The sequence below is a fragment of the Balaenoptera borealis genome, assembly GCF_965194805.1.
Source record: "Balaenoptera borealis genome assembly, chromosome: X".
In the NCBI taxonomy this organism is placed as follows: domain Eukaryota; kingdom Metazoa; phylum Chordata; class Mammalia; order Artiodactyla; family Balaenopteridae; genus Balaenoptera; species Balaenoptera borealis.
Genome location: NC_138881.1, coordinates 47,139,369 through 47,162,676, shown reverse-complemented (window position 1 = coordinate 47,162,676; position 23,308 = coordinate 47,139,369). Strand labels below are relative to the sequence as shown.

Genomic DNA, 23,308 nt, shown 5'->3' with positions numbered 1-23,308 from the left:
GCACTGCTTCAGGGCTTCCCTGGTGGCGCAGTGGTTGGGAATCTGCCTGCCAGTGCAGGGGACACGGGTTCGAGCCCTGGTCCGGGAGGATCCCACATGCCGTGGAGTGGCTGGGCCTGCATGCCACAACTACTGAGCCTGTGTGCCATAACTGCTGGGGCTCGCACGCCTGGAGCCCGTGCTCCTCAACAAGAGAAGCCACTGCAGTGAGGAGCCCGTGCTCCTCAACAGGAGAAGCCACTGCAATGAGGAGCCCGTGCACCGCGGTGGAGGGTGGCCCCCGCTCGCCGCAACTACAGAGGGGCCACGCGCAGCAGGGGGGACCCAACGCAGCCAAAAATAAATAAATAGATAATTTTTTTAAAAAAACACTGCTTCAGTACCTTTTTATTGCTCATAGAATAAGATCTATTCTCCTTACCATGGCCTATAAAGCCCAACATAAGCTGGCTTCTGCCTGCCTACCTCCTCAACCTCACATCCCATACCTCTTGCCCTCAGCTTACTGTGCTCCAGCCACACTGGCCTTCCTGCAGTTCCTAAGTATACCCTTTCCCTTTCTTCCCAGGGCCTTCTCACTTGCCGTGGCCTCTGCCTGGGACACTTTTGCCTCCACTCTTCATCGGCTAACTCCCATTCCTTTACTCACCTTAAATATTGGCCTTGCCTGAATCTCAGGCTAAATTGCCCCCACCTGTTATTCTCTTTCCTATCACCCTGTTCCAACTCTTTATAGCCTTATCACAATTTGTAATTTTGTGTGTTTATATGTTGTAATTATGTATTTGTTTACCTCAAGTCCTCTCCAGCACCAGACTGAAATTCTGAGGGCCGAGTTTGTTTTCCATGATCTTGTTCATGTCTGTCTTATTCACCACTGCATAAGTAGTGCCTCATACGGTGCCTGGCCCAAAGTGTGTGCTCAAAAGGCATTCATCAAATGAGCAGAGATCTGAAGAACAAATGAAATGGAACTGGGGAGATGTGGACAGAATTTCTTGCAGATGCAACAGCATATGCAAAGACTCCAAAGCTAGACAGACTAAGGAACAGTCTAATAATTTCAGCTTTGACTCAAGCATGGAGTCTGGAAAGGCTGGTGGCGGTCAAATCATGAAGAGCCCAGCTTAACTTTGCCTGTTGAGGAAGGTAGTTTTCCTTTTGAGCAAGTGGGGGACTCATTGAAGGGTTCTAAACGTGAGAGTGATATGATTTTGGTTTACCTTTTCAAAAGATCATACTGCCTACAGTGAAGAGACTAGATTCCAGGGAATACGACTGAAACAGGGAGGTTGTGACAGTATTCAGGTTAGAAATGGTGCTGGCCTAGATTAGGGTAGTAGCAGCAGAAATAAAAGAGACTACGTAAATAAATTTGGGAGATATTCAGGAGATAAAAAATGACGGGACTTGGTGATTGCATGGGAGTGGAGGAGAAAGAAGAGGGGTATAGCTCAGGTTTCTGCCTTGACTGGGGTCATTCGCTAAGGTAAGGCACAAAGAAGGACAAAAAGGCTGGGAGGAGGATACCTTGAGTTGGAGAGAAGCTGAGGCTTTAGGTGTCTCCAGGGTATTCAGGCAGAGCTATCTGTCTATTAACCCATTGAACGCATAGGTCAGGAGAAGTACCTGGACTTGTATCAATTTGGGAGTCATCAGCAAAGAAATGATAGTTGAAACCATGAGAATGAATGTAATAATCATAGGAAAGAGCAGAGAGAGAGAAGAGAGCTCAGGCCAAAACCTAAAGAGCACCAGCATTTAAGAGTTGGACAAGGAGTCTGGAAAGTAAAAAGGAGTTACCAAGGAAGCAGGAGAAAACTGAGAGTGTGGTGTCATGGAAGTGGTTTAAGGAGGAGGGAGTGGTCACTAGTGCCAAATGCTACCAAGAAGTCAGGTAAGATAACCTCTGAATAGATTCTATTGGATTTAGTGACATGGGCCATGGCAGACCTTGATAAGAGAGCAGTATCAGGCAAATAGTAGAGGCAGATTGGAGTGGGTTGAAAGATAAGTGGGAAGTGGGAAAATTAAGACAGTTAAGTGTAGGCGACTCTTGAGACGTTTATAGAGGGAAGAGAGGGAGGTGGTTGGAGAGGGAGATTTTTTGGTAATTTTTAGATGGAAGAGACCTGAGTATGTTTAAATGCTGTTGGGAAGGAACAAGGGACAGATTCTGTAGGTTTGGTGGCAAGAAGGAAAGAACTTCCTTTTTGATGACTTCTGTTTACTCTGCGAAGTAGGAGGTGGGGTCATCTGCTGAGGGTCAGGGGACAGATGGAGAAGTTGGGGGTTTGAGGAAAAGGGAGGTTAGAAATGGCTGTTGCAGAGCATGAGAGAGAAGGCTGCCCGGGAACGCATAGTAGGGTTGTGGGTCAGCACCAAGGGCCTGGTAGGAGCTGGGGACCATGAGTTTATAGTGGCACAAATCTGTGAGGTTGAATAGTTTGCTCCAGCAGTGTTTAGCTGCCTGGGCACAGGCATGGAAAAGGCGGACAGTTGGACTGATTCAAGGTTGGAATGTTGCCAGGCAGATGCGACAATCCTGGGAACTGAGGCTATTGGCCAAAGAGTGGCGAAGTAAAGAACCATGAGGTCTGGTCTGAGCTGCGTGAAGAGTATCAAAGGCAAGTTCCCTATGAGCCAAGCTCTAGGGAAACTTTGGAACATGTGGAAAGGTTGCTGGAAAAGAGATTGAACGATGAGCAGAGGGAGGCAGAACTGAGATGGAACAGAAAGGCAGATTTGGGGGTTTGAGCCCGTAGACTTGACTGTGCGGGACCAGGGGGAGATGGGGAGGACAGGCCGAGGGGGAATTTTTAAGAAGAAGGAGGGCCTTGAAGGCGGTCGCAGCGAGAATTGAGGCCGGCCGAAGTGAGGAGGCGTGGCCAGGCGCAAATCCCGGGCGAGGGGGCGGGGCCCGGGCAACTGGGTCCCAGCGCCGCTGTGGCTGCGGCTGCCTCAGCGACTGCTCCCGCCTCCCCACCCCCCTTCCCCGGGCTCCTTCCCGCCCGCCGCCGCGGAGACCCAGGCCGAGGCTGGGGAGGACGGCGAAGCCGGGCCCAGGCTGTTCCCCTGCCCCCGCCGCTGGAGCATCGTCAGGAGGCATTGGCTGAGGGGGAAACCCCCAGCCCGAGCGCGCGGCGTACACGCGCGCCCCCCGCCACCGCCATCCTCTCCTCCCTCCCTCCCTCCCCTTCCCTCTCCTCTCCTCCCCTCCGCCCCCCAGCCTCCGCTGCGGCGGGAGGAAGAACCTTTTCCGACCAGCCAGGAGAGCCCAGATCGATTCCCATCTGGGGAGAAAGAAGAGAACACGCACTCGGAACAGACCGGCCGCTCGCCCCGGGGCCACGGAAGTGGTTCGCCGCTCACGAGAGAGCCCGCGCCGAGCGCTACCCCCCGACCCTCACCCAGCCGCTGCCGCATAGACAGCGCTCCCCAGCGGGCCCCCGGCCCCGCCGAGCCCACTCCCCGCGCGGGGCCCGGGCCGGCGATGCCTGGCACCGCAGCGGCGGTGGCCGCGGCTGCTGCTGGTACTGCCACCGCTGCCACGGCTGCTGGCCCGGGCCCGGGCCGGGGGCTCGAGTCTCCGCAGTGGGGCTGAGCCCGCAGCCCCGCCCCCCGAGCCTGAGGCCGCTGCTCCGCCGGGCGCCGGGCCTCCTCCGCCCGCGCCTACGCCCCAGGAGCTGGAGCCAAGCGGGGAGCCTGGGCCCCGCGCCCAGGCCCGGACCATGCACGGCCACCGAGCCCCGGGGGGCGCCGGGCCTTCCGAGCCCGAACACCCAACCGCGAACTCCCCCAGCGCCGCGCCACCGGCCTATGCCGACTCGGACCCTGGAGCCTCGGAGCCTGGACTGCCGGTGCCCAGGGGATCAGGCTCGGCTCTCGGAAGCCTCTTGGATCCCCAGTTTGCCGGACCCTCGGACGCCAGTCTGGGCGTCGCTCCAGGCCCCCGGGTCTTGCCCTGCGGCCCCAGTCCACAGCACCACCGGGCCCTGCGCTTCTCCTACCACCTGGAGGGCTCGCAACCCCGGCCTGGTGAGTGATCGAGAAAGCATGGGAGCCCGAGCCATGGGCCTGGGAGCGGGTTCTTGTTCTCGGGCCCTTTAAGCCCCACCTCTGGGCCGGCCCGCTCACCCCAGCCCTTCGTCTCTTCTCAACCCGCAACCCCTTCCCTCGCTCCTCGGCCTTCGTCTAATTCTTTCAACCCCTGTCCCCCCCCTCTCCCGCCTCCTCTCTGTCCCCTGTGCCCCCTCAACCCTTCCGACCCTCTTCTCTTCCATCTGCTGAGGCTAATGGGAGAGGGAGCACTCTAAGAAAAAGGGGCTGGATTGCAAGGCAGTAAGGGGGGTTTGTTTGGGGGAATGGGAGAAAAGGAGTCTCCCATTTGCCAAGCGCCTACATTGTGCCAGGCACTGGGTGCTTTACATGGGTTTTCATTTCATCTTCAGGAGCCTCCTGTGAAGTAAGTATCATTAGCCCCACTTTGTAGGGGAGGAAACTGAGGCTCAAAGAAATTAAGTAAGTTGCCCAAGGTCACACAGCTAGTATAGAGACAGGATTCCAAACCAGATCTATTTGAGTCCAAAGTCTATGGTCTTTCTGCTTCCCAAACTGAGGCTGGAGACCATGAAAGTAAAGCCAAGCCTTCTGCTTATGTGATTTTCTCCTGTACTGTTCAGCAGCTCTAGAGTATGAGTGGAAAAAAAAAAAAGAGGGATGGTGGATTGATCCAAGGTTGGGGTTTTGCCAGGTGTATGTGGCAGGAGGACAAGGGAAGGAGGGAGTAGAAGGTGCTGATGAGAGAGAAAGGTGGAAGAGGTGGGCCTTGGGGGTCAAGTTGGAGGGAAGGGCTGGAGGGGCTGGTAGGCAGGGAGACAGCAGAAAGGTGGTGATGGGGGGAGGCAGAAGCCAGTTGTAGCAGAGCTGCAGAGGTGCAGGGCTATAAGGTTGTTTGTGAGAGGCGAAGTCAGGATGCTTGAACTTGGATTTGCAGAGGTGGAGCAGCTCTAGGTCAGGCTGGGGCCACACACCACTGCCTGGAGAGACCTTTGCACTGCACAGAACTGAGTGCCTGAGGAGTCCAGCAGGGCCTCCCCCGTCTGGGGACATCCCATGTGGACCTGAGCCCAGGAGCCATGGAGGAAGAGCAGTATCTTCCACTGGGCAACACTTGAAGTAGCTGTTGAGCCTCTGGGACCTCCCAGGGTCCACATCCCAGGCTTCTCAGGTTTGGGGGGACTGTGGCCCAGCACCAGGTAGCATTAGTAAAGCATAAAAGTATGGGCAACATGTGCCCCTTGCTGCTCTTGTGACCTTGGGCTAGTTGTGGAACCTCTGGGAGTTCTCAGGGGCTCCCTCGGTGTGGGCTGGAGATAACCAGCTGACAACAGGCCTTTAACACCCTGCCCTGCATGTTGCTCCTGCTGACTTTCCAAACTCCCCTTGACAGACACTGTGTGGAGAAGGTTACTCACCCACTTTACTGCAGCACCTTCTTTCAGATCCCAAAACATGCCACAAGCACTCCCACCTCAGGGCTTTTGCATCTGCTTTTCCCTCTGCCTGGCAGCTCTTCCCCCTGCTCTCTACCTGGCTTGTTTCTTATCTTTCAGGTCTCAGCTCAGATGTCACCTCCTCTGAGAGACCTTCCCTGATCACTTTAGGTAGGGGCCCTTGTGGGTCTCCATCGAAATTGCCACTGCACTTCCATCTTTGCACTTAGTACATATGCAGTTATCTTATTCTATGTGTCTACTTATTTATTGCCTGTCTCCCTCAACTAGAATGTGAGCTCCTTGAGGGCAAGGGGATTATATCTGTTTTGTTCACCGTTGTATCCCCAGCAACTAGCATAGTGCCTAGCACACAGTAGGTGCTCAATAAATCCTTGAACAAATGCCTGAACAGATACAAAGGGACCACATAGTAGGCCCTCAGTAACCATTGTCTAAGAGAAGGACAACTGAGCTCCTGCCCTCCAGATACTCTTGGTATGGGAGTCAGTAGCTGGGCAGCATCTAGGCTTCTGATCTCTGGCCTCTGATCAATACACAGCAGTGATTCTTCCCACTCCATCAGTCCTTCCAAATTACAATCAAAATACCCATCCTGAACCACTCCCCTCCTCCCCCCAAAAAGCAGCACAAAGTTCCTACGATCCTTTTTCCCAATGAAGTCCCTGCCTCTCTAATTGATGGGTGTCTTTTTCTTTCTTTCACTTCAAGTTGAGGAGTGGGAATAAGAAGGGTGTCAGGGAAGGACCTGGCCTCCCATCCAACCATTCTTAACTGACTCACTGTGGAACCCCGGGTGAGTGACTTCCCTTCTCTGAGCCTCAATTTCCTCATCTAGAGAATGCCATGAGAAGTCTATGAGATACTGGTTGCAAAGCCTGCAGAATGAAATAAAATTTAAAAAAAAAATAAGAGAAAAACCTTCTGAAGAAGAGGCGGAGGAATTACTCAGGCCCTGGCAAGACAAGCGCTGGGCCATGTGATTCACAGCAGCATGGGGCGTGAGATCCCGCCTCCCCCACTGCCCTTCCAGCCCAGGGGTAGGCACAAGTGACTTGCTTCTCTCTCCACAGGACTTGCCTATAATTGGCCCAAAGAGGGCAGGGTTGGTAGTTGTAGGGGATGTGTGTGTGTGTGTGTGTGTGTGTGTGTGTGTGTGTGTGTGTGTGAGTGAGAGAGAGAGAGAGGGAGAGCGTCAATTAAAGGGTTGAAACATTTTCGTCCACATGTTAAGATTTCCGTGTGCCTCCCCGCTTCCTCCCTCAGACTGCTGAGGCCTTTATAGAATCACCATCCTTAGGGGCAGTGGCCCATCCTGGTGGGGGGGATGGTTTTTAAAATAATATATCTTATCCATGTGAAAGCTTTGAATTGCTTCAAAGTGCTTTCTCTTTTAGTTACCCTGATTCCTAGTGGGGGGTTGGTTGATTGTTTTTATGCCCATTTCCCAGTTTGATAAAACCTAAGGCCTTATTGGGTTACTGAGATAACTAAACTTCTCTGAGATACCAGAGAGGGCTTTGAGAGAGTCAGAAAGGAGTTCCCAGGTGTAGGTTTGCTCATAGAGATCTGGGGGGAGCCCTGCCCTCTTCCTCAGCTTTGGGAATATCTTTCCAGATGCTGATTGGGGGATAGCTTGGGACTTGACCCTAGCTCAGTCAAAGGAGTTGCACCTGGTGTTAAAGCCTTTTCGTGGGTAGTGGAAGGACTCAGCCTGTTGAGGGGGGCAGCATGAGGGGCTGGCTCCTGATTTGGAGCCTGGGCCATCATCTGACACTCTAAGAGTAAGAATTGGAGCTGGAAAGGCCCCTAGTCACCGTCTGGTCCTGGGCTTCCTAAACTGGATGAACATCAGAATCCCCCTTGTTGACTTTGAAAAAATAAATGTGATTCCCAGACTCTACCTCAAAGCTCCAGGATCTTAGGGTTGCAACCCGGGAATCTATTTTGAAAGCTCCTCAGGTGATTCTGATGTATAGCCTAGAGTGGGAACCATCCTTGAGCTGGGACAGTGGAGACTCTGAGAGGGAGTTTAGCTGCGGTCCTACAGTGAGTCAGCATCATTAGGATACCACATCAGCCTCCACTCTGAGGCCCTCTCCCCAGGGCCTTGTGTGGGCCTCCCACCATAACGCCCAACCCTGAAGGGAGGCATGGGATCTAAGCTAAAGGGAGTGAGTCAACCTCTCACCCACATACGCACAAACACTGGCAGCCTCAGTTTACCCTTTATGCCTAGCTCTTATGTATGGCTGCCATTTGGCAGTTTAAGCTGGAAGGCAGTTACAGTTTTGGGACTCTAGGCAGAGGAAACGCTGGCATCAGCAGCACCCAGCACAGGGCCTGGCCCAAAGGAAGGGCTCTAGAGGGGTGCCAGCAAGGTTTGCAGAGCTAGGAGGAACACAGAGAGCAGTTCAGGTAGGAAGTTCAGTGGGAGCAAAGGCACTGAGATATGAGGCATCCTCGGACAGGGGCTGGTATTGGGAGAAGTAGAGAGATAAGGCTGGCGAAGGGACTTTATCCTGAGGGCAAAGGGGAACCTTTGAAGGGGAATGATGTGCTCAGATGTGGGTGTTTGAGAAATCCCCACGGCTGTATGTGGAGAGTGGATGGTAGGGGCACAAGAGTGGGGTCAGAGACCGGCAGGTAGGGGTCGCAGTCATCCCAGCAAGAGGTGATAGTAGCTTGGGTTAGAGTGATGGCAGGTGAGGAAGGTAAGATCTGAGAGATATTTTGGTGCTAACATGGACAGATCTTGGTGGTGGCTTGGACGTAGAGGCCGAGGAAGAAGGAAAAGTCCAGGATGAGTCTGGGTTGTTTTCTGAAACCAACTACGGTGACCTGGTGGATGCTGGTGGGGCCACCTACTTGCAAGAGAAGGAGCAGGTTTGGGGGGAGATACTGATGTACATTTGAAACCTGTTGCATTTGAGAGGCCTGGGGGGACATCCGGGTGGCGAGCGGGGGCTACTCTTCATTGTGGTGCGCGGGCTTCTCGTTGCTCTGGCTTCTCTTGTTGCAGAGCACAGGCTCTAGGGTGCGTGGGCTTCAGTAGTTGTGGCTCGCCAGCTCAGTAGTTGTGGCTCGCAGGCTCTAGAGCGCAGGCTCAGTAGTTGTGGTTCACGGGCTCAGTTGCTCTGCGGCATGTGGGATCTTCCTGGACCAGGGCTCGAACCCGTGTCCCCTGCATTGGCAGGTGGATTCTTAACCACTGCACCACCAGGGAAGCCCCAGTCCCATCCTTGAAGACATAGATAGTGAGGTCAGCAGAGTCACCCAAACTTTGCCTTAGAAATGTCATTTGGGGGTGGGGTGGGGGGAGGAGCAGTTTTTAAAGTATATTTGCATAAAGCTGAGACCCATTTCACATATACCCAGGGTAGTGGCTGCTGCGAAGAACGGAGGGAGTACTCCTGAAAAGCAAATCAAACATTGGTGAAGTAAATTCCTGTGGCTCCCTCCGTGTTTTCCCTGTTGAGGGCATCCTGAGAGGCCATAAAGGGAGGTTGCTCACGGAAAGGAGAAGAGGGGACTCATGACAGGAGGGGGTGGTGGGCTCTGCTGGTGATTTTTGGAGAGCAGCAGTTTGAAATTCCAGGGGAGTGTCTGGGAAAAGACCCAGATTTGGTTTCTAGTCAGCTGGGGCCTCCCAAACAAACACAACAAAGTGTAAAGACTGGGTAGCTGCAAAAAGGACTTCTCCAGACAGGACTAAAAGAATTGAAGTTTCCAGTTGCAGATGGTTGGCACCCCCATTCCTCGGCCCTTTCACGTGCCTCTGCCCCTAGGGGACAGCCTGGCTGGGGCTACTTGCTCCTTCAAGGGTGAGCGGCAGCTACCAGTGCCCCAGACAGATGCCAACCATGGCATTCTGGGGACCAGTTAGCTAAATGCCTTAGGCAGATGTGGAGCTGGCCAGACGCTGGCTGGGTGGGGCTAGGACCTGTCTGGAATGAGGACAGGAAGTGCACTCTGCCGTTGCCCAGCCCGGAAGTGTTAAGTGCCCTCATCTGGAGAAAGCAGACATCCTTGGAGCAGTGAGTCCAGCCTCTCCAGGCTCCAGTACCCAGTTCCTTGGACCTGGAAGGCATCACACCTCCAAAAGGTACCTCAAAACACAGAGGGCTGGAGACAAGGATGAGGGCAATAGCAGAAGGCACCTCTGCACTCCTGACTCTTCCCTTGGTTCACTGTGCCCTCAGGCTTCCCTTCCCACCTCAAGGCCTTCGTTTCCCCATGTGTAACATCAAGGACCTGTTCATCGCATTTGTCTGGCGTATAGTAGGGCATCCATAAGTACTTGGTGAGCAGATAAGGGAGAGTGAAAGAGGGGAGGAAGGAGGACATTTCTTCATTTAACAAATGTTTATTGAGTACCTACTTTGTGCTTGGCCCTGTGTGAATTGCTGGGTGGGCAACAAAAGGCAGGCTCAGTCCCTGTCCTCGTGGAGCTCCTTTCTAGCAGGGAAGACATACATGACAGGTAATTCCAAGCACAGATGCTGAAGGAACAGATGAGGAGGGGGCAGGCAGGGAAAAGAGGACACTTGAGCTGAGATCTGAAGGATAAATAGTCCAGAGGTAAGGAGAAGCAGAAAAGCTGTTCAGGCCCACGAGAATGACATGTGCCAAAGCCCCAGGCAGAGGAGAGCACTTTCGAGGAACAGACAAGAGGCCTTTGTGGCTGCAGGGTGGGGGTGGGGAAGTGTTTTCAAGCTGGGCCTTACTTGTCCCTGTGCTCAGGAGTTTGGAGTTCACCCCGGAGGCAAGGGGAGCCCTTCACCGGGCTACAGAGATTGAAGGGGATTGTGTTTTCATAACCTGGTTGTGGTGTGGAGAATACCTTGTAGAGGGCCCTGAGGATGGGAGGGAAACCAGTTAGGAGGCTGGAGTGGGGAAAATAGTCTATGGATTCCTGCCCTCCTAAGAAGTTGAGTCTGTAGGACTTGGGGTCTGGCTGGACGTGTGAGTTAAGGGAGCAGGGGGAGTCGTGGAGAAAGCCCAGCCTCTGGCTTAGGGAACTGGGTGGCTGGAGGTGCCATTCCTGGGGTGGGGAAACAGGAGGAAGAGCCACTAGGGGCTGGGATAGAGCTGGGTTTTAAGATGCACTGAGTCTGAGGAGCCTGAAAAAGGGGCAGTGCCCAGTAGGCATCAACTGTGTCCATCTGGGCCCCAGACTAAGGACAGGAGGGTGAGGGGCACAGGTGTGTGGCTGAGGCCCAGAGAGGGAACTGAAGGCCTCTTCCCGTTGCTGGAGGCTTTCAGCCCTCTGCAGCACCTCCCCGTGGCCCGTGCAGAGAAGGGGTTAAGTCAGGGAGGGAAGGCGCCTGTAGAAAGCGGGAAAGGCAGGACTGGCAGCGTTGGCCCCAAGGAGCTGAAGCTGGCATAGAAGCCCTTCTGCCTGGGCCTGCTAGGCCCTCGCCACCGCCCACGCCGCTGCCTTCAACTTCACCTTCACCTTCTCTGCCCCCCCCCCTCCAGCTTCTTCCCTGCTCCCCAGGCGGGGCCTCCCAGCCTAATGCGTTCCAGGTGTAGCTGCGGCCCCCTCCCCCACCCCGGGGCACAGGGGAGGGGGCAGGGAAGGTGCTGGGCTCTTTCACTCTGCATCTCTTAGGGGCTCCAAGTCTCCAGATCTCCCCGACAGCTTCTGTCTCTGGAGAATTCCTTCAGGGATCTCAGTTTGGGCCCCATGTCCCTGTCAGGGGCAGGCAGTGGTGAGAGCCCCCCAGACCCAGCTCTGCCACTTTCTAGTTTCATGTGATCCTGAGCGAATCACCTCACCCCTCTGAGCCTCGGTTTTCTCATCTACAAAATGGGGTTAGCATCCCCACCTCCTAGGGTTGTTAGGATTAAATGCCACAGGTAGAGCAGAGCACTCGGCGTGGCACATTGTAGCCATGTTCAACAAGTGGCCCTGGTCTGCTCTTTTTGTCCCCTTTGCCTCTTTGGGCCTGCATCCCTCACTGTCTCTGTCTCCCTTCTGACTCGCCCCCGCCCATTTTTTCCTGTCTCCTTCTCTAGCTGTCCGATTTTCTGGGTCTCTGTAGTTTCCCTGTCTTCTTCCTCCTTGTTTTTGTCCCAGTCTCTCTGGGTCCTTTTCCGTCATGATCTTTCTGTGTTGCCAACTCTCAGTTTTGACCAGGCCTCGGTGGGGGGAGGGGAGTGGGGAGGGGGGATGGCTGGGTGTTGGGGGCTCTGGGGTCACACACAGCAGGGGTCAGAGGGGCCATCCCCTAGCGGCTTTGTCCTCAAGGGGAGGGAAATCACAGCCAGCGTGGCAGCCCCAGCACTGGGTAATTACTGCCCCCAGTGCTCCCAGCTGCAGCTCCACTCCCTTCCCTTCCTGTCCTCTGAAGTCCCCAGCCCCTCCCTGGGGGTGGAGCTACCACCCCCAGCCTTCTCTGGCCTCAGGTCCAGAGATGCTGGGAGGAGGTGGCCAGGCCCTCACAGCAATCAAGCAACTGGAAGAGAGATGGGCTGTCTGTGCTCCCATGTGGCTGTGGTGTGTGTGTGTGTGTGTGTGTGTGTGTGTGTGTGTGTGTGTGTGTGTGTGTGTGTGTGTGTGTGTACGTGCGCATGTGTGCACATGTGCCTGGCTGCCTAGCTGTCTTTGTCCCCATGGGTCTGTTTTGTGTATATCTTAATGTTCTTGTTTCTGTATATCCATGTGTATGTTTGAGTGCATGTCATTATATATCCATGTGTGTCTATGTGTGTCTTTGGGTCTGTATATGTTATGTGTTCCTGTGTTATGACACCTTGGCTCTGTCTAAGCCCCTGGGGCATTTCCAGATGTTTCTGCATGTGGGTCTCTGTATGTAGACTCTGTGTGTGTGTGTGTGTTTCTGTGCCAGTGCCTGCCTCTGCATGGCCCCTATGGGTCTGTATCTTGGTGGTAGTGGTTGGTGGAGAAGGAGGGTGCCTGCCTGTCTTTTGGCTTTTTCTGCCCCTTCCTCCTGTTCTTACAAACCCAAGACTCTGGTCACTGTGCCCTTCAAACACACTCTTCACCTCCCCACCCCTAGTATCCACACCTTTGCTCACTTTTCTTCCCTTGCCTGCAGGACTGTGTCCAGTCTATCTACACCTGAAAAAACACAACCTGGATGGGCGAACTCAAAAACCATTTCCTTTAGAAAGTTCTCTGACCTCCCCCCCGACCGCCCCCAATGTGATTTCTTTCGCAATTCAGCAAACATTGACCGAGGATGTGCTCTGTGACTCTGGACACAGACACACTTGGGATCCAGTCTCAGTTCAACCACTTCTAGCTGTGTATCCTCAGGCAAGTTATTTTGTTTCTCTGTGCCTCAGTTTCCTCATCTGTAAAATGGAGCTAATAGCATACAGGGTTGTTAGGAGGATGCCCTACAGGAAAGCATCAACAAAATGCCTGGTGCAGAGTAGGAGCTCAACAAACAGTTGAATCCTCATACCTTATATCCTCCACAAAAAACTGAACACCTTGAGTTCCAGAGAGTTCTAAAAGTTCTTGCAGTCTCCTGCTTTTTTCACCAGGCATCCTGCACAAGGCAGAAGACCAGACAGAACAAAAGGCAGATTCCAGTTCAGGGAACTGCTGACAAGTATTGCATGAGCCAGCTCCCTGAGGGTGCTCAGGCCCAGAAGAGACTGGGCCCTTCCAGGGGGTAGAGGAGGGACTCCAAAGCTGCTGCCCTAGGGCCAGAGCACATCAGATAGAGCAGGAGGTAAATGGCAGAGGTGGAAGGGACCTTAAGGACCATCTAACTCAGATATTGCAAACTGGTGGCCCACAAGTTTAATTTGACTCACAAGTTTCATTTGGCCTACTCACTGTTTTTAAAATTAGGGGATTTCACATAAAAGCCTGGATTTCTGATTCTCTTGAAATATTGGAAGACCTGAAAATGCAGGGCCCCCATTACTGCAAGGTGACAATTAGATAGAGGGGAGAAGCTGCCATCCCTACTTTAAGTGAGGCATGTGCTCTCCCGTTTACCCCCGTCTTCACCATCCCCTATTGCATTATATTGTCCCATTTTACAAAAAGGTCCTCACTTTACACAAGGGTCCACACTTCACAAAAACGTTCTTCACTTTACAGAGGAGCCTCATTTTACAAAAGAGTTCCTCCGTTTTACAGAACAGTCTTGCATTTTGTCAAAGAGTCCTTCATTTACAGACATCATCCATTTTACAAAAGGGTCTTTATAGAACTCTCCTCACTTTACAGAATGTCCCTCCACTTTGAAGAAAGCGCCTCCATATTGCAGAAACTTCTTCCCTTTGCAGAAGGAGCCTTCTTTTTAACAAAAAGACCTTCATTTTACAGAAAGTTTCTCCAGTTTTCAAGAGGGAACACTCTAGGAAGCTCCTTACTTGCCAGAATGGCTCCCACTTTCCAAAAATGCCTTCACTCTGCAAAAGGTGCCTCCATTTTTCTGCAGAGTCCTTATGTTCACAAGACCAGTCCACTTCAAGGAAGGGATCTTCGGGCTAGCCACAGGGTTCCTATAGACAGCTCCCCCTGCACTTCTCATACTTGACAAAGTTTTGTGTTTAAATTTTCAGAAAGAACATCTGCCAGGCCAAGCAAGTTTGGCTGCAAAGGTGGAGCAGGGCAGCTGGGCTGGACCTCACATTCAAGGGGCAGGTGGGAAGAGGTGGGGCAGCTACTCCACCTTTATCCTCTGCTTTTTTCTCAAGCTAAGGGACTCCCCTCCCCCCCCCCGCCCCCCCACAGAGCTGGCTGCCCAAAGGACACTTTCTTATTTGCTGTTCTTTCTTCTCCACTCCCTCTGCTCCCTTTCCCCACCCCACCCCACCCCCAGGAATTCAACTGTCCCAGGGGCCTACCTCTCAGCCTGGAGGCTGAGGGCTGCTGGGAGAACCATGCACTGGGGGTCAGCAGGCCTGAGTGCTAGGGCTGGCTTCTGCCCTATACTGCCAATAGCATGTCACCAGTTCCTCACAATGAGAAGCACACACATATGCTCCCCATTTTGCAGATGGGGAAATCGGGGTCCAGAGTTGTGAAGCGATTCCCCACGTCACCAGGGAGTTAATGGCTGAGGTCCAGTCTGGGGTCCTATTAGCTGTCTTGAGATTAAGCCAAGGCTAAAGCTGGGAGAAGGGAGAGGGGTTGCTGCTGGCCAGGGAGGGGGAGAGCTGGGAGCTGAAATTCTCGGAAAGAGGTAAGGGTCCAGTTCCAGTGGTAAAGTCATTGTCCTCAAATGCAGCTAGACGGTAGACCTACTCTGCCAGTAAGCCCAGAAGCACATGCTCAGGGCACCTGCCAAGCAGGGGCATGAAGCTACCAGAAACAATTTTTGGAATGAGTTTGCTATTTCACTAACAGTAAGTTGTCATGGGAAAATTCCAAACTCTGTTATACTTCTTGACACTTATTTTATGGTTTTGTTTGCTTTCTATATTTGAACTGAATTTGAATGGGGGATGGGGTACCATTGTCTTTTCTCTGCCATTCCGCCTCTAGTAGGAATCCCGCCCTGATCTGAGAAGCTGCCAAGGAGAGTGGCGCTGGATTCTGTGTCCATCTCTGGCTGGGTTTGCACACGTTTCTCAGTGTGTTGATAGCTTTGTGTTGGGTTGCAGCCTGTGGCCTGTGGGTTTATGTATCTGTGTGCGTAGTTTTGTATCTTTGTGGATGTGCGGTTCTGTTGGCTTTCAAGTTCAAGCCACATTGCTCTGCGGGTGGGGGAGCACTATGCTCTTTCCCTTCTTTGTGTCATGGACTCCTCAAAACCAGGGAGCTGTGATTATTATCCTATTTTCCACACAAGGAAACTGAGGCTCGGATAGATGGAGAGGCTTGCCCAGGGCCACACAGCTAGTAAGTGAGGGTGTTGGGATTTAACTGAGGTCTGTGTTACTCCTGAGCCAGATGTTCCTAGTGAAGGCTTCACAACACCTTAACCCATGCAGTCTGGTCATCGAGTGTGATCATGCCACCCTTCTTTGGAATGGTCAAGTACCACAGGTTTTTAATTATTGACTTTGTTTTTTTAATAAATAAGACCAGATTCAAGGTGATCCCTGAGATAATGTCACTGTCATAAGCATTCAGGTGCCCATTGCAGGGAAATTGGGTAGAGCCCACAGCTTGCCTGGTGCCACCTCGGAGGCCTGGCTCCACCTCATTCACTAGAATCCCTTCTTGACTAGGGCTTCTGGAGTTCACCCCCAAAAAAGTACAGTTAGATTTGAATTTCAGATGTACAACAAAAAAATTTTAGTATAGCATAATACATTTTTAGTATGCATGAGGCATGCTTATACTAAGAAATTATTCATTGCTTATCTGAAAGTCAGACATAACTGAGCATCCTGTATTTTATCTGGCCATCCTGTCCCTGGCCTCTCCCTCCCCTGAGCTTCCCCAGTCCCGACAGGCTGACCCCCTTGCACTTCCTGAGCCACACTTAGCTTTTCCTGAATGAGAGCTTCTTGTCTTTGAGATTGGGAGCTCCCTCAGGGTCAGGATCAAGATTGCCCTTCGGCCTGCTGAGGGGCCTGTCAGAGGGCGCACCCCACACCCACAGCAGAGCCAGGGCCACACCCAGGCATCCTGGGGTGCCCAGGGCGTGTTTCCCATCAGTGACAAGAGACGCCTGAGTATGGCTGTGTGTGCACACCCTGTGCCAAGCGTGTTGCATGTGGACGTGTGAGCAGCTTTGTGGTTCTCACCAGGTCTTTGCGGTTTTCTCTACCCCCCCCACCCGACCAGGGATCAAACCCGTGCCCCCTGCATTGGAAGCATTTGGTGGTGTGACTTTCGTGGTGGGGGAGGGGGATGCCCTTTGTGGCCTCTGTTCTAATGCCAGTGGTCAAGGGGGCAGTGCTGGTGGAAGACCTTGTCAGGTGTGTGGGTGTGAGTGTGGATGTGCGTGCATGTGTAAGAGAGAATGTTGTGGATTATCAACCATAAAAAATGGGCTGGAGGACTTCCCTGGTGGTCCAGTGGTTAAGACTCCACACTTCCACTGCCGGGGGCGCAGGTTCCATCCCTGGTCGGGGAACTAAGATCCCACATGCGGAGCAGCTTGGCCAAAAAAATTAAATTAAATGTAAAAAAAATGGACTGGAGAAAATCAATGCAGGACTTAAGGGGGGTGGGGATGGAATGGGGAAGTGGGAAGGGCTGTGATATCTAGGGGAGGGGAAGGACCTCCCTTCGGAGCTCCCTGAGGGCAGAGATAGGATTTTCAACTACCCCAGCACAGAATCTACCAGGCTCAGAGCAGAGCTCAGAAGTATTGGGGTGACTAAACTAAGCTGAGGGAAGCCAGGGAGTTCAGCAGGGTCTTGAGGGGCCATAGAGAACTAGCTGGGAAGCTTCTATTTTCCCGATGGGCAGTGGGGAGTCATGGAACGTTCTTGCGCAGATAAGTGGCATGACCTGAGCTGGAGGTCCATCTAGCCACCCGAAGGGAGCAAGACCTGGGGCCAAGGGGGCCACTAAGGGGAAACGTAGGAGGAAACAGGGAAGTGTAGGCAGAGGGACAGGGAGGGGGAGCACTGCAATAGGAGAGAGATGGATCTTGAATCTTCTTCCCTCAGTGGAGCCCTGCCTGGTTCTTGGCCAGGCCTAGGCTCCTGAACTGAAGCCCTGTTGTCATAATCTGTGGGCAGGCTTGGGGGTGTTGCTCTTACTAGCCGCACTAGCTCATGACTTTCGGAAGCACTGACACGCACCTCTGCCCCTCTAGATTCCCCTCTTTCTGAGCTTCCTCTTGGAGAGCAGGGTTAAGAAGTCCAGTCTCAGATCAGTCTGCTACAAGTCTGTCACTGACTTGCTGTGTGACCTCGGGCAAGTCACTGCCCCTCTCGCTGCCTTCATCTCTTCATTAGAAACTGGGCTGACAGTCCCTGCCCCTCTCAACTGGGAATCCAGGGTGTCCCCGAATATTTGAATCCCGTTCTGCATGGCTGCCTGCAAGGAGGCAGAGAGAAAGGAGGGGCAGGCCCATCTGTGCACTCCCAGGTGAGGTGGGTGAGGAGGGAGCAGAGAGTGGGCCAGAGCAAGGCCACAGAGGGTGGCATGGTCACCCTATCCCTGGGACAAGCAGTGGAGAGAGGGAGAGGCCCCAACTAGGGGCCCCACTGCCCTGTACCGACTGGGTGGGAGGGCTTGCCCAGGGAGGCCTGCCTGCTTTGAGGTGTGGAGACAGGGCCAGGTGGGCGCCTCCAGACCCAAGGAGGCAGACAAGGGGCACCTGGGACCCTGGCACCTATGTGTGTAACCCTGAGAGGGGTCTCTGCATGGTGGGGTGCCTCGCTTTGCTCTCTGGATCTCTGGTCCTTTCAGCTGCTCTCTGTGTCTCTCACTTTCTCTAGCCATATTGTCTCTCGAACTATGTCTCTGCATGTGCCGCCCTCCAGGTGATTCATCCCCCTCAACCCCACGCCCAGGGGGAGGGCAGGGCAGGAGCAGGCCAGGATGTGCTGAGCAGGGCAGGGTAAGCAGCCCAGCTGAGCTGAGAGGAGCACCTTCTCCCTCCCAGCCAGGGCCCTGCCTGCTCAAGTGGGAAAGGAAGTAAGGAAACTGCACCCAAAGCCAGGTACAGAGTGGGGGTGGGGGCCTCAGCCTGTGGCCTGGGGCACCTTGTTCCTTCAGGGCTGGGAGGGGACCATGGCCTGAGGCCCCTGGGGCCTTTGCGACTGGATTGTGGCCTGGATGGAGTCAGAGACCCTGGGAAGCTGCTGGAACCCTGTGGGTTGGGCTGCTCCCTTCCCTCCTGGACTGGGAGAGCTAAAATTCCCTGCTGCTCTTTCTGCCTGTGACCCGGTAGGGTATCTTTGTGTTGTAGCTGTATGTTTTTGCAACAGAGGCCGCATGTGAAACCATGACTATTTAGACCAGGAGGCAAGTGTCATGTGGGTGTGTATACCTGAGCCCCTAAGACCCAGGGACTCCATGGACATGTTTGTTTCATGAGTATGACATAGTAAATTATGCCATGTGTCTGTGATTGTGTGTCTGTGTTTCTGGGTACACGGTGGCATGTGACTTTGTGCTGTTTTGCCACTGTGCAAGGTTGTGTCTGACATGGTATAATGACCCTGTGTGGCTATAGTCTTGTCACTGTGTGAACCGTTCGCAGGTGTGTGAACCTGCAACACCATATCCTGGTGTGTATGACACCCTGTGGCCCTGCAGTTGTGAGGTACAGCATAAATGGCACTGTATATCTTTGTGACTCAGTGGAACCATATTTGAAGAGTATATAAGTGGGTATATGATGGTAAGTGGTTGGGTGATTGTTGTATGGGGCTGTGTGTGAAATTGTATATTTGCCACCGTGTGACTTGCATCTTTGTGACTGTGCATGGCCACGTTTGCCGGTGCATGTGATACCGTGAGGCTGTGTGATAACATGTGAAGTTGTGACTGTGGGTCTTTGTGACCATGTGTGACCAGGCTTTCAGAAGCGTGGTGGCACGTGATTGGATGTTTGAATTTGTGCGGCCCCAAAGTTAAGTGAAACAGTGTAAATAACCCCATGTGTCTCTGTGACTGAGTGGGCCCACTTGTGACTGGTCATGTATGAGACTGTGTGACACAGATTAACAGACTCTCTGTGGCTGTGAGAGGCCACGTGAGAGTCTGTGGCACAGCAAAACTGGCACCATATGTGGGTGGGAGCTCTGGGGGCTCTTGGCTGCCACTCACCCTCTCGTCCTCACACCTGTTTGCCTGCATCCTTCCCTACAACAGCTTTTCATGGCTCCCTTCTGCCCACAGGATGGTCACCCAGCTCCTCAGACTGCCATCCAGGGCTTGCCCTCTCTACTCTACTCTTCCCCCTCCCCTTCTTCTCTATCATCTGAGACCCACCACAGCTCCCTGCCCATCGAGGCCACACTCCTTCCCTTAGGACATGCCATCCCTTGGTGGGGGGGTGTCCCTCATACCTCCCAGACTGAATCTTCTCTCCCCAGTGTGACCATCATCTCCCCCAGGCCCAAAGACAAAGGTAGGTAAGGAGTCCACAGTGAAAGAAGAGGGACAGTGCAAAAAGGCCTCCCTTTTCTGAATTTTTTTGCCTGTTTAAAGCTGTTCCTGTGACCTGAACTCTGGCTGCTGGCTGTGTGTTTGTGTGTGTAGGTGTGGAAATAGAGGATAGTACAGATTAGTGAGAAGCTGGCATTTTAAGAAGCAAAACTTTTGTTCATGAAATATAATTTCATCATTTTCAGCTATATAGAACCGTAGAAAAGGAAGTCCAGATATCCTCAGGACCTTAAGAAAAAAGGTGAAGAATGGTTTAGGCTCAGCATCTCACTGTGGCTAAATAAACAAGAGTGCAAGCATGTACACAAACCATAGGCTGCTCGTGCTCACCCCCAGCCTGGTTAAACTGCCTAATAATAATGCCTGCTGACATACAAGAAATCAATGTACTAATCACAAAGAACTCTTGTCTGTTACTGAAAACAGCCAGCCACAACCCTGGGCCTGGCTCCCCGTCTGACGGCTGGGGTGAAGGCTTCCCAGAAAGGCAGTGTGGCCAGGAAAGGGGCTCAGGAAAACCCGATACCACAGGTACCTGCTAAGACATACAACTTCCCAGTCTCCTTTGGGGTAATCAGTTGCTTCACACCCAGTTTCTCCCTTTCTGCAGGGCTGCACCAGGGAAACCGTATCCTGGTTAAAAGTTTGTCCCTTGACCCTGGCCAGAGCCTTGAGCCTCATCCAGAAGGTCCCCAGCGACTTCGCTCAGACCCAGGTCCCCCCACTGAAACCCCCAGCCAGCGTCCTTCACCACTGAAGCGGGCACCGGGCCCAAAGCCTCAGGGTAAGTGGGTCCAGAGCGGGGCAGAGGAATGGCCCATGAGAGGGGACAGAGGAGGGGAAAGGTTGGCCAGTGGGAGAGGAGAGGGCTTGTTAGAAGGACAGGAAGCACTGTGGTCTAGGGGCAAAGGGCTGTGACCTGGGGCTAACATGTGCATACTGGCATCTCACCTCAGGCCTGCTCTGTGCCTACCTCAGGCAAAGGTACAGACTGGGGGTTTGTGGAGGGGCCTGTGGTCTGGCTATGACAGCCAACTCCAAACTCAGCCCATTGGGATCTCCCCTCTTTTTCCCATCCATCTCTCTAGTCCCCCCAAAGCCCAGCTACCTGCAGATGCCCCGGATGCCCCCACCACCTGAGCCCATCCCACCCCCACCATCACGCCCACTGCCTGCAGACCCCCGAGTAGCCAAGGGCCTGGCCTCCAGGGCAGAGGCCAGCCTCAGTTCTGCAGCAGTATCCTCACTGATTGAGAAATTTGAAAGGTGAGTCTGGTCCCCGGGGGACCCTGTGGGGGTAGGGTGGGCCTGGGATAGAAAGGACAGTTGTAAGACAGGCCTCTCAGTCAAGCTCATACCCTGCCTTCATGTGTGTCCACCACCCACCTCAGAGAGCCTGTGATTGTCGCCTCGGATAGGCCAGCCCCTGGCCCCAGCCCAGGTCCCGCAGAGCCAGCCATGTTGCCACAGCCACCCCTGCAGCCACCAGTGCCCCAGCTCCCCGAGGGCGAGGCCTCCCGCTGCCTGTTCCTGCTGGCTCCCGGGCCCCGGGACGGCGAGAAGGTGCCCAATCGGGACAGCGGTATTGACAGCATCAGCTCACCATCCAACAGCGAGGAGACCTGCTTCATCAGTGATGATGGGCCCCCCAGCCACAGCCTCTGCCCCGGGCTCCCTGCCCTGGCCAGTGTCCCTGTTGCTTTGGCTGACCCCCACCGACCCAGCTCCCAGGAGGTTGATAGTGACCTGGAGGAGGAGGATGACGAGGAGGAGGATGAGAAGGACAGAGAAATCCCAGTGCCCCCGATGGAGAGACAAGAGTCTGTGGAGGTACTGACCCAGGTTCACCGAGAGGCAGGACTGTGTGGAGAAATCAGGAGCCTGGCTTTTCCACTTGATTCTTCCCCCAGCTCAGTATTTCTTGAAACAGGGCATTGTTTCCACTTGGAATGTTTGGCTTCCCTGGTCTCCTGGTACTAAATATCAGTAGCAGACCTGTACGCTGTCCCCCCATCACTGTAAATACAAAATGACCATGCACAATTCCAAATGCCCACTAGGAAAATTGTTCTACCCTCATCCAAGAACCACTAGCTGGACCTCAGTTTTTCCATCTTGAAGATGGGCATCATGGTTGGGGATCTTTAAAGTCCTGTTCCAACTGGAAAATCCCCAGATTCAGTAGCTATGTGACATTGGGCAAGTCTCTGCTGCCCCACCACAGCCTCAGTTTCCTTATTTGTAAAATGGAAAGTCTCACATCCAGAGAGAATTCCAGACAGCTGGCCTCCGGAGGGCCACAAGAGCTTAGAGCCCCCTAGGAACCTGAGGCTGTGGGACAAAGGCTCTCGGCAGCAGGAATCCCTTTCTGTGCCCCAGCAGCCTAACACTGCTTCCAAAGGCATCCTTGCACTTAATTAGGTCGCAGCCAGAATACCTGCTCCGCCAGAACCCGGCTCAAATGTGGGGGCCGAGGTCTGGGACTCAGCAAATATCTGTCCAGTGAACAGGCAAGTGGGCCAACAGGCAATGAGTTTTATACATTTTTATACTTTTGGGTTTTCCTTACACCCCAGGTACTCAGCAAGCCTTTGCTGACAGTGAACTGAGTGGGTGAATAAATAACATTTATAGTCTACTTAATCTGTAGTCTAATATGTCTTATATATATTAAATCATTTTGTTGTCTCAATTACAAATGGACTTAGGTCCTATTATTATCTGTATATGTAGATGAAGAGACTTAAATACAGAGCATTTATACAACTTACGCAGGCTAGTAAATGTCAGAGCTAGGATTTGAACCCAGGAAGTCTGACTTTCCAGCCCACACCTTAACCACTACACTATGCTGAGTGAATAGAGGGAGCAGATGGCTGGGTGAATGAGTGACCGAATGAGGAGTGCACGGCCTCAGAATTGAGGGGTGACCTTTACGAAACACGGGGGAGTTAGGGGTGAAGCTGTGGGGCTTATGGGTTCAGGGGTGGGAGGTAGGGTTATCTCGGGGTGGCATTAGGCTTAGAGTAGCATTTACACTATCTGAGAATTCTGGGGGTTTGGTGAAGATTAGGGTACAGGATGATGGACCACCAGTTGCCTCTTCTCTCTCCAGTTGACTGTGCAGCAGAAGGTGTTCCACATTGCCAATGAGCTCCTGCAAACCGAGAAAGCCTATGTTTCCAGGCTCCACCTCCTGGATCAGGTGAATGGTCCCTCAGGGGTGCCCGGGCACCAGGACCTGGTAGGTGGGTGCCAAGGAGGAAGTGATAGGACCTGAGCCCAACCCTACCATTGAGGCCAGAATCTAGAGTTTGGTAAGGCTCCCCTCTGACCTTGACCCCCATCCTATCCCTGAAGCCAACTCTGATTCATGACCCCAAGCTTGATCTTTGTATCAACCCTCATTCCTAAACCTGGGTAGGTATACCAGCCCTGACTGCAACTCTGACCCAGATCCTGAATTAACCCCTGGCTGTGAACCACACTCTGAACCTCATTCTAACCCTGGACCTATTCCTGACCCCCAAACCCACTAGAATCCCTAAGGGTAGGAATTTTTGTCTGCTTTGTTCACTGCCTGGCACACAGTAGACACTCAAAAATATTTGTTAAATGAATGGATCTAATTCCAAACTTCTCTCTGACCCTGACCCTGATCCTGAGTTCTCATTGTTCCATTGCCTACCTTCAGATCCTAACCTTGACAACCTGAAATCCAACCCCACATTATAAGCTTAACTCCATTCCTTCACTCCTCAGTCTCAAGATCAGT

General features: G+C 53.1%; 1 protein-coding gene across 2 annotated transcripts in view; it reads left to right on the top strand.

Annotated features, from left to right (window-relative positions):
- Nucleotides 1-2,916: 2,916 nt before the first annotated feature.
- FGD1 (FYVE, RhoGEF and PH domain containing 1) overlaps nucleotides 2,917-23,308 on the top strand; it is a 36,853-nt gene continuing 16,461 nt past the window's right edge. The window contains exons 1-6 of one of the 2 annotated variants that reach the window (XM_082376574.1): nucleotides 2,917-4,038; nucleotides 19,960-20,064; nucleotides 20,144-20,317; nucleotides 20,622-20,799; nucleotides 20,925-21,363; nucleotides 22,649-22,738. In XM_082376574.1, the coding sequence (XP_082232700.1) occupies nucleotides 3,732-4,038; nucleotides 19,960-20,064; nucleotides 20,144-20,317; nucleotides 20,622-20,799; nucleotides 20,925-21,363; nucleotides 22,649-22,738 (1,293 nt within the window). In that variant the 5' untranslated portion in view covers nucleotides 2,917-3,731. The remainder of the gene's footprint in view (nucleotides 4,039-19,959; nucleotides 20,065-20,143; nucleotides 20,318-20,621; nucleotides 20,800-20,924; nucleotides 21,364-22,648; nucleotides 22,739-23,308) is intronic. The other variant, XM_082376575.1, reaches the window with a different exon arrangement.